This window comes from Lepidothrix coronata, unplaced genomic scaffold, assembly GCF_001604755.1.
Source record: "Lepidothrix coronata isolate B3197 unplaced genomic scaffold, Lepidothrix_coronata-1.0 Scaffold65, whole genome shotgun sequence".
Lineage (NCBI taxonomy): Eukaryota > Metazoa > Chordata > Aves > Passeriformes > Pipridae > Lepidothrix > Lepidothrix coronata.
The window spans coordinates 2,388,163-2,398,925 of record NW_016690245.1 but is presented as its reverse complement, the minus strand read 5'-3'; the positions used below and the strand labels follow the sequence as shown (position 1 = coordinate 2,398,925).

General features: G+C 42.2%; 1 protein-coding gene across 1 annotated transcript in view; it reads left to right on the top strand.

Annotated features, from left to right (window-relative positions):
- The first annotated feature begins 4,265 nt into the window (after positions 1 to 4,265).
- The window catches only part of TAF1B (TATA-box binding protein associated factor, RNA polymerase I subunit B), a 46,279-nt gene continuing 39,781 nt past the window's right edge, over positions 4,266 to 10,763 (top strand). Inside the window, exons 1-6 of the mRNA XM_017818141.1 lie at positions 4,266 to 4,339; positions 5,060 to 5,158; positions 5,647 to 5,734; positions 7,577 to 7,674; positions 7,948 to 8,043; positions 8,642 to 8,774. Of these exons, the coding sequence (XP_017673630.1) occupies positions 4,319 to 4,339; positions 5,060 to 5,158; positions 5,647 to 5,734; positions 7,577 to 7,674; positions 7,948 to 8,043; positions 8,642 to 8,774 (535 nt within the window). The 5' untranslated portion in view covers positions 4,266 to 4,318. The remainder of the gene's footprint in view (positions 4,340 to 5,059; positions 5,159 to 5,646; positions 5,735 to 7,576; positions 7,675 to 7,947; positions 8,044 to 8,641; positions 8,775 to 10,763) is intronic.

The following is a 10,763-nucleotide window of genomic DNA, read 5'->3' as shown; positions in this document are numbered from 1 at the left end:
TCAGCAGAGCAGCTCTGTAATGCACTGTGCACTGAATATGCGCAGACGTGTGCATGGTGCATGTTTCCCAGACTGACAATCTCCAGGACCATGTTGGATCTGAATTTCTAGCAGTGAGTAGCTGCTGTTCCCAGCAGTATTATTTGGAGACCCTTTGTGAATCCCAGCTCCACAAGGTGGCTCTCAATTCCTTTAAAAATACCACTGCATTTGTTGATTAAACACATCCAAGAACGATCTTAAGAACAATCTTTAGGGCTCAATGGATGCACAACACAGACAATACTTAAGTATTACAACTTCAAGGAATATTTCATGTTAGCTGCTCAATAAATTCTGAAAAATGAGAAAATAAAAGCATTATATATGCTTGGAATGTGAAATGGGACATTCAGTGCCTTCTCTGCTCCTTTGCGGCTGCTAATATCACCTTCTCTCCTGGAAGTGTCCTTCCCCTACTCGGTGTCTCTGTAGGATCATGTTAACATAGTCATCATGTACCAAGGGGTACAGTCTCTGTTAGTGTGGACAGCAGGATAGCAGCTTGATGCTCCTCAGGACAGAGATTTTGCCTTAGAAGGCGAGGACCTACAATGAGGTATTTACTTGACTCCAGTCAGACTTCAGCATCCCCAAGCAGACCTCCCAAATCACTTTGTGGCTGGCCTCATATGACCATGGCCTCCCAAACAGTTTTGCCTCCTACAGCAGCTCATCTGAATATGAGGTCCTGCCCTGCAGTCTGTGTCTCCAAACACCCCTGGCTGGGTGGCCATACAGCATTAACAGTTCTCTGAGCATGGAGAGACACAGGTGAACCTGGGACAAGACTGTGGCCCCGCAGTGTGACTGTGTGAGATAGGCTGGGCTGCAGCACATGTGCAAAGCAAATGCTGATGGTGTAAACCCCAGACTGGGTGCACAGGACTGCCCTCCCTCCTGGGTGAAACATTGCTGCTTTTGGTAGTCAAAAATCAAAATTCATGTTGCTTACGTCCTGAGAAAATGTTAAGAAAACCTGACTAAACTTTGGAAAAAAAAATATTCGCTTTCTCTTCTTTTGGGTGTTTGAGATAGTACTTTCAGTCTTCCACAGCAGGGCTAGAAACGTATTTAACTAATAAAATTTGAAAGCTGAAGCTGTATAATAAACAGTAACTATCACAAGGCAATGTTGGGTGTGTCTAAGCTGTAACGTTAAATTCATTCTTCTTGTCGCTTCCTTCAAAGCTCCGCTGAGCTCAGCCCCTCCCTGGTTATCCTCCCCTGCCGAGCTTGCTGCAACCCCTACGCCTTGCTGCTGTTCCCACCTTTGTCCCTTCTTCTGTCGGCTCCTTGCACAACTCGCTGTGCCTTTGCCTCCACCACACTTCTGCTGGCACAGCTTTTCCCCTTGACCCCTTCTGCAATGTGGTCTCTTCTCTCCTCTAAGGATTGGTTAGAGTGAAGCCATTTACTTCTTGTTCTTCTAATTTCCCTTTTGTTTTCTGTCTGTCTTTAAACATGAGTTCTTCCATGGAGAGATGGTGCAAAGATGAAATTGTGGGTGCTAATAACTGTGTACGTTTGCCATAAACTTGAATCTGGTAGATCTGCCCTGTGTTCATCTGCACAATCTTTGGAGCAGCTGAGGTTGCTTTTCTGCTCTAACTCTTTGTAGTAGGTGTCTGACAACGAGTAAGGACTCTGGGGAGAATCTCTGCTACAGAAGTTTATATCCTGGAGCCAGCACAATTTCATGAACAATATCCCGAAGGATAGGCCAAGGGACATGTCTTTCAGTCCAATATGTAGTTTTTACATTTTCGCATGTAGAAAGTCTGCAGTCAAGAGCCAGAAATGTGATATCAGCAATGGAACTCAGTTCATTAAAAATTCAAATCAATGGAAACAACAGGACGTATTATTTATCTAAGCCTCAAATCAATCTGACTACTACGCATAATGATCTTAATTAGAAAAGTGAGCCAAAGCAGGAAGACAGTCTGTCTCCTGGCTTTGAAATTATCATACCCCTATCAGTATGCTTGGGTAACTTGTAATTAGGGACAAAGGTTACACATAATTTTATATGCTGAAAAACCGGTTTTATACCTGTCATTTCAAAAAATATTTAAGAAACAGATATAAGACTTGCTAACCCTATTATGCTTTGATTTTTTTCTACCAGATTAGTAGTGTGCACTAATTAGTTGATGGACTTCAGAAGAAATACGGATAGAAGCTTTACCTTTATGGAGAGCCTGGATACTAATAAGTAACTAGTAATATCAGTATCAGTCACTGTACAAGTTCCCTTCCAAAGTTTGCTACCTTTTCACATCTGTTTCACCTCCATGGAAAATGCAGCTCAGAAAAGCAGTGTGGGCTGTCCAAAAGCAGAGAGTAAGGGCTTGCCTGTTTGAAAACTTTATTGGGGCCTTGCACCAATATGCCTACAATTACATCAATGCAGTTCCCTGTACAGTCACCCACCTTCTTCCCTTGTTTATCTGCAACTGCTGCCATTGAATATGAAGTGTTCGAGTTTTTTACAAAATGGCAGTCAAATGATCACACTTTCTTTAATATTTTATTGACCAGCTGTAATTAGAAAACAGAAGACCTAACTCCAAGGTCCTGCCTCATCAAAGTGGCACATCCGGAGTTAATTTAAACAAGTTCCTCAATTTAATTAAATCCACTGAGCAGGCCTAATGCCAGCTCACAGCCTGGAGTCACACATGAGCACCACTCTCAGCAGCCAAGCCTTATCTTCCGTATTGGAGCACAACTCTTCCTCTTTTATCGCAGATACAGATGCCCTGATATTTTTTCAAGGTAGTATTTCATCCTGGAAATTCATTAGAAATAGATCTAATGCTTTCTGTCACATGAAACGGCCTTGCTTTCCCAGAACAGTATTTCCACAAAAAAAATATGGAAATTAAAATCACAAGTAGGATCTGTTTCATCAAAGTATTAGCTACATTTCTGTGAGGTTGACAATCACCTTTTTAACATGGCAGGAATTACATGTGCAATTCTCTTTAAAGGGTGTTACAAATGTTCATCCCACACTGAAAAGAGATCACAGTTGGTATGAGTAATAACTTTTTTCTTGAACACAAATAGTTCCCCTCTAGCTCTATACATATCCTCCAACATCAATGTAACCACAGCTGTCAAAGCAGCCTCACCTCTTTTTATGTATATTTTAGCTTTAATTTTTTCCCATGCTTTCCCTTAGTGGACCTTTTTTTTTTTTTTTAAAAGGTCCTAAACCTGTTCTCCAATTTTGTGGGCAAATTCACTGCAATAACAGATCTTGCTGTTTAGACATCTTTAAACATTATTATTAGCGTACAAGAAATTAGAGACCTACATCAAGATCTGGAGGTTTGGGTGTTGTTTTTTAATTGAAAGTGAATTTCAGATCATAGTTTCCCTCATCAAGAATCTCCAAGCACTTTGACGTAGTTAAATGAGTTCCTGTGGCCTCCTTTTGTACAGGCAGTAGCAGTCTGTGTCCAACAGCCTCAGCTCAGCCTCAGTGGTCACCAGCCGAGTGTACCTGGTCAGGGAGATGGGAGGGTGAGGATGCAGGAGCTCAGCACAGAGGATGGTGGCAGGCTGGGAGGGCACGCATAGTCTTAAACTGCACGTGTGATTGTAGTTTCTAACTGCGCCAGGGGAGGTTTAGGTTGGACATTAGGATGAATTTATTCATAGAGAGGGTGATTAGACATTGGAATGGGCTGCCCAGGGAGGTGGTGGAGTCACTGTCCCTGGAGGTGTTTAAGGAAAGACTGGATATGGCACTCAGTGCCATGGTTTACTTGATATGGTGGTGTTTGGTCATAGGTTGGACTCGATGATCTCAGAGGTCCTTCCCAAACCTTGAAGCAGCCAAGTCCCCTTCAAAGGTGAAGCACACATATCATAGAATCACAAAATGTTAAGAGGTTGGAAGAGTCTTTAAAGATCACTCAGCCCCAATTCCCCTGCCACGGGCAGAGATACCTCCCACTAGACCAGGCTGCTCAAAGCCCTATCCCACCTGGCCTTGGACATTTCCAGGGATGGGGCATCCACAACCTCCCTGGGCAACCTGTTCCACTGCCTAAGCACCCTCACGGTAAAGAATTTCTTCCTTATATCTAATGTCTAACACCTATATCTACGTCCCCTCAGTGAAGCACCCACGTCCCCCTCGAAGTTCCCACGTCCGGCCAGGGCCCCGCGGCGCCCGGAACGCCAGCGCCGGGGACGCCGTTTCCAGACGGGCCGCAGTGGCGCGCGGCGCGGTTGTCATGGTGCGGGCCCGGGCGCGGCCGCCATGGAGGAGGAGGAGGACACGGTGGGGCCGGGGGGCAGCCGGGGTTCGCTGGGCCGGGGTTCGCCGGCGGGGCGCGGGCAGTGCTTCCCTGCCGGGCGTGCGGCGGCTGCGGGGGTAGTGGGGGAGGCGCCGGTGGGCGCTGCCTTCCCCGGCCCGGCCCTGCCCACAGCGGGGCCCGGCGGCGGCGGGCGAGGCCCTGCGCGGCCCCTCGGCGTTGGCCGGTGCTCGGTCCTGGCCGGGGATGGGCCCGGCGGAGCTGCCTGTCCCCAGCACACACGTGTGGGGCGCCTCTGAAAACCACTTTGTTTTAATCTGTTGGTTTCCCTCTCTCCCGGCGCGTGCAGGCTTTCTTCGGATTTCCAGAAATTTATTTTTCCTTTCGCCTCCCGCTCTAGTTTTTGTCTCCGCTTTCATTTCTGATGTGTGGCTTTTATTTTTTTAAGCCACGCCACGTGCGTGCAAGGCGTGGATCACGATTCCCCTGATTCTAATGCTTACACACGCACTTCTTAGTGCTTGCCAGGTAAAGTTCCGTGTTTAGAGTTACCTATGGCTGATAACAAAGGAGATGATCACTTGTTACCAACCAGAGCCAACACAAAAGGTGTAAATATTCTCTATGAATAATCTCAAAAGCTGTGCAGTAGCCTGGTAATAGTGCCATTTTTGTACCCAAATATAAAAAAGTGCCATTTTTCACCCACTTGTGAAACACCCTTGTGATTTTTTTTTTCCTTTCAGAGAGATTTTAATGAACGTTGTGCCCAATGTTCAGAAGTGAACTGGGGTCTCACTGATGGAGGCAGATATTATTGCAGATCTTGCCACAATGTTACTGAGGTAAAAAGCTAAGTTACTGGCCTTGGAAAAGGTTTATTTTGATTACTTCTTTCTGTACGTTAAGAAAAGTGTTAGGTTTTTCTCCTTGACATTAGGAGTTGAAGGCAGTATTGTTATTCTTCCTTTTTCATGCTTTACTTGACACTAAGTCTAACGTTCCTTGAAATCACAAAATTTAGAATGAACCATCTTGGCCTGCTGTGTTGCTGTAGTTCTGGGGTGCTCTCTGGATGCCTTAGAAGCATTGCCTGGGTGTTGTTGCATTTTACTACAGTACAAATGTAGGCAAATTCTGGTGCACATCACCTGTATGACCATAGTAGCAATTCTCTATTTTAGCAATTTCTGAATGAAGAGTTCAGTGTCCTGTCCTCTTCTTAGTTTAGGAAATTTGAATAAGTTCCTCCATTATGTTTTATGTGGTGGGGCAATCCATGCAAGTTAGACTTGGCGTTTTTTCTTGATAAGATAATACTCCTGTTTTGCAGAGAACTAGAGAAGTTGTAAACACTGATTTTATGACTAATTCAAGAGTCCAGACAATCTCTAAAGGTTCAAGAAAGCAGGAAAAAACTGGTATGTATGAGTTTCTATCTGTATTTTGCATCAGTGGCTGTTCAGCCAGGGGTCACCTAGGCCATTATGTCTTTGATGGAGACCAAAAGCAGATAGCTAGGAAAGACTGTGGGAGTGGAAACAAAACACACCCCCTAGATGCTGCTATAACCTTCAGCAATCACTTTTGGTGACTTCCTGAGCCACAGGTGACCTCTGCGAGCCCAGTGGTGTTTTGGATTTTTTTGATTGAACTATGTGTTACGTATTGCTGCTTCGATTCGTGGAAGTAAATACTTGGTGAAGATACTGGTGGCATGCATTCAGGTGTGGTGATCCCTTTGTTCCTTCCTTGTGATGGCTATCACAAAACCAGAGAAGTTGTTTGTCTTGGTGAGATATGATGGTGGTCCAGCTCTTAGAGAGTTTCAGACTGGCTTGTGTTAAAGGTACTTGTCCCTGTAACCTGCACAAAACTACATGGAAGAGTTTTCATGGAGTTCCAATAGCTGAACCAGTATTACATCTTTCATCCTGAGTCACTTTTATACTTTTACTTTCATGATTCAGAAGAATAATGCTCGTTATGTATGAGGATCTATGCCATAAGAATATCATGGTGAGGTTGTTGCTGGAGCTGTGTGTGTGTTCTGTGATGACTGGATAGATCTCTTACTGTTGTGGCCACTTTCAGAAATAAAGCTGCATTACAATACCAAATGAAGCATGGGGTTATCCTTGTCTCTGATGTGCTGATCTACCATTGCTCTGCTGCAGTGGCAGTGGATTGCTACACTCCTTTGAAAAGAGCAATTGTGAGGAAGCAAAGGGAGGGGTGAAACAACCTGAACACCTCCACTTGTCCTTATCCTGTATTGCTCCTAAAGCCTGGGCCATGTACTCAGCACTTCATGCTTTTTGTTTCTCCTGTTGGGAAGGTCATTAATTGACCCCCAGGTTTCTGCAGAAAGAAATCCTTACCTTCACACAGTCCCTTCTGTGAGTGCAGTCATGTTACACTATGTTTTCAGGCATTTATAGGAGTAAGCTGTATCTGTGGGTAACAGTTAAAGCCAGCATCACTGAAGCAGAAGCTTTGAGCAGATAACCTATAAGATGGCAAGAGGCAAGGTGTAATTGGGAGGAAAGGTAATGAAGAACAAGTGGGGGGGGAATGAAAAGAGAGTTGAGAAATGCAGAGAAAATTTCTAAAACTGAAAGCTTGTGGAAGAGGCTAGTAGTAAACAGAGAGAGGTAAGGGTGAAAAGTAGATGTAATGCAGCCTGAAGAAATAGAGAATCGACTGGAGCAGGCCCACTCCTTATGAAATTCATGTTGTGCTGAGATTTGCTAGAACCTCAGAATATCTGAGAAAGTTTCTTTCATTTAAACTTGTATGATTCTGTGGGAGAGAATGGTGAAGCACATGATGGTGTTGGTTGTTTTTTGCCTGACTCACTACCGTAATGTTCCAGGTTTCTGTGCCAGGGATGGGAAAGAAATGTTCATATTTCATTTTTTAATGGCAGGTTCTTAGTTATTTTAAAACTGGTCATTTAACAATGCTCCACTGAATTCCAAATGCCACACTAGATGTTATAGTGAAATATATTATTCTTGGGAAACGTGTGGAGAACAGTGCTTGTTCAGTAACTTTTCTTCATTTAAGGCTGTGAATAAGTGGAAGTTAATGGAGTATTCCGTGTAGCTGGTCTATGCACTAGAATCTGAAAGTCATAAACAGAGAGACTTGTCTTTGTCCTGGTACCAAAGGAACAATGTTAAGTGGAAATAAGTGTGCATAAGGTTAAAGAAACCCAAAACAGTGCAAACAAACAGAAACCCCCTTCTTTTCCCCCTTAGATAGAGGCTGTGAATGGTATGTTTGTGAAGGCTTTCAACTTATACTCAAGAAACAAGCTGAAGCTTTAGAAGCATTAGGAGTATGTCCACAAATGAAGGTATGTAGATGTCAGTGAGTTGTATTACAGAAGGTGTTATTTTAACAAATTTTAATTTTTAAAATGACTCAAACAACTCCCTCTTTAAAAACATTGACCATATAAAATCAAATTTTGTATTGCTGGTAATTTTAAAAAATATTTTATAAATCACAGTTAGTAAAATTAGAGATGGAATATTACTCAGATTCCTGAGTTAGAAATTACACTCTGTTCTCTCAGCAATTAATGGTCTTGTAAACTTTGTACTAATCATCCATTTGTATTTATAAGGATGAAGTTCTGTACAATTTTTGGAGGTGTTACCTTCAGAAGAGCAAACAGGCATATTGCAACAGACCAGCTGGGGAAACCGTCAAAGCGTTATCAGTAAGTGAAAGCTCAAATCCCTTGAGATGTTTGATATCTTTTTAAAGCAACAACAGAAACATTCTTTGTTCAAGACATCTGGCTGGTAATAATGTCATTTCAGTATGAGGGATGTCATCTGAACAGGGTTCCACATGTCCATTTTGTTATTTCTGTTTTTTTTTTTATCTGTTTCAAGAGATAAATACTTTTGTGAGTATTTAAAACTACTTATTTAAAAATATTGCTTTGTCTTGACATAGAAAATCAGTAGATAGAAATCACCATGCAAAATGCATCAGCAGCTACAATCCTGTCCTGCTCCCTTGAAGTTACTTATTTCATCAAGCTTTGATTCTATATGCTGCCAACTTTCTGGTCGTTGTGGCAGATTGAAATGTATTCACTAGAAGTCTTTTAATATTGAGAAATCCTCTAAAAATACTTTTTTCCCCATGATTTCTTCATGTACTGTTGATTTATAGAGAAAGTAAAAATGTGAACAGTTTGGGTTTTAACTTTTACTGTTGATTTTCTGTCTGTCCTGCTTTATGTGGTTTGTTAAGATTGAAACAGTAACTAACAGTAGCTAATACAAATATGTATTTACAAAAAACAGGTACGTGAGAGCAGTACTGATGTGGACAGTGAACCAGAAAGACCCAGCCTTCTGCACTTGCTGTCCCTCTCTGAAAGTGAGGGGGATCTGCAGACTGACTGCAGCTTTGCCTCGTCCATGAGCAAGGTTTCAGGTAGGAGCAGTGAACTGAAATATCTAGAAACCAGGTTTTCTATAGTTTTTAAATATAAATAAATATAAAATGTATTTGTGCACAGTGAATTGGAGGAACTGGTTGGAAGATGTAAAGTTTTCAGTCCTGTTTGACACTGCAGTACTTTATATTCTAGCAGAAATGGAAGACTTCCCCCCTCAACCTCTGCCCTAGAAGATGAAAGTTGAACAGGACCTGTAAATACAATGAGAAATGCAGGAGGAAGTTCTGTTTTATAACAAGTTTGCTCCATGCCTCCTGTTTGGATTGGGAAAAAGTTCCTATTTTATCTGCAAAGCTAAATGTTCACAAACACAGCAGCTTTGAAGAGTAAGCACTTGTTTAGCCAGTAGCAGAACTGTCAGTCATGACTTTGATGTTAAAAAACATGAGTTTGTTCTTTGGGGGGGAGTATTTTTTTTCTATCCCATAGATATATTTAGCTTTTTAATTTTTTTCTTTAAAGTATTTTGGTACTTCTGTATCTTTTGTCTCTGCATTCTTTTTACTAATTTCCCTATAACCCCTTCTCTGAAAAATCATATTTTAGTGTTCCGTGAGTTTCTGCTTTCTGCTGGCAATACCAGCTTGAAAGTATTTGCAGAATGATAAACTTTTTAATTAAAATGTTATAGAAAATTGGACTGTTTGGTGCATTTTGGAAGATGCAAACAGAAATAGGGAGGGGGGCAAAGGTGCAAAAATGGTGACACAAATTTTTATGAATATTATTCAAGTACTTTCACCCTTAGATGTTAAAATGACAACATTTTCAGGTAAAGAGCCACTGTATGTTTGTACATGTAGAATCTTGGGTGTTACACAAATATAATATGAAGAGGAAAGAATTGAGTGAAGATTTTCTAGTGAAAATATTCCCTTGAATTTTCTTCCCCTTTTTGATGTCTAGAGGAACTCCTTTCTTCCTTGGTACTTGTGCCTTTTGTAGTTATGTTTCTTAGAGTTTTAGAACAGCTAGGTAATCCTAAATAGCTGTAATTTTTCATGTTCTTGGTTTATTGTTTCAGAAGTTGAATTCAGCTTCCAGTAGTCATCAATTTCACTATAATAACTTGAAATTAATTAAGAGTTCAATGGCACTAAAAGTAAATTTTGGTGAAATCAGACAAACATAGAAACAGTTTTGTATATTGAAGTTTAACACAAGTAATAGTAAGTGTTCTCTAGTCTATTGTGAACTCTTGTGAAGATTCATAAATTTTCTCCTCAGTGCCGTTTTTGCTGAGCTGTTGTTGCCACAAACTAGAAACCTCAACACTCTTCTTTGCCTAAGAGGCTTGTCCAGACAGCAAGCATTGTTTTTGTTATTTTTTCTGCAGGATTAATAGCAAATTCCACTGAATATAGTATTGAGATACTGCTAGAGAAGCCTATAAAAACTCTTAAATTATTAGCTGTGTGTAACTGTGTGTTGTCATGCCTTGCATAAGCTAGAGGAAATAAAAGGAAATGGTGTGCCGTCATTAAGGCCACGAATATAATGAGGATTATTTTAAATTGAATTGAATGTGAAATTAATAATGAAGCTGCCTTCAAGGACAGGCATCCCTGTGAAAGGTGAAGCCGTTGACTACAAGGATTAAACCGATGTTCCTGCTTTTGTTCTCTGACGTACCTGTGCGCGATAGCCACACAGGTTGCTCTTCTCTGTCCCAGGTGTGTTGGAGCCGGCTCTGTTACCTGTGCCGTGCCCACAGCACTGCCGGCTCAGGAGCCGGTAGGTGGCATCCCAGACCAGCCCTGCCGATGGAAATGCTGTTGGCAGTGTCCTCCTCCCGCGTATCAGCGGGCTGGACCTCCACCGCTGCCCCCTCGCAGGCGTGGCTGTCGCCTGCCAGTGTAACCGCGGAGCTGCCAAGCTCTCTGCAGTTCCAAACTGTTCTGTGCAGGCTGCTTGCCACGGCCCTGCAGCTCCCAGCTGGGGAACTGTGCATCCAGCTCTCACTG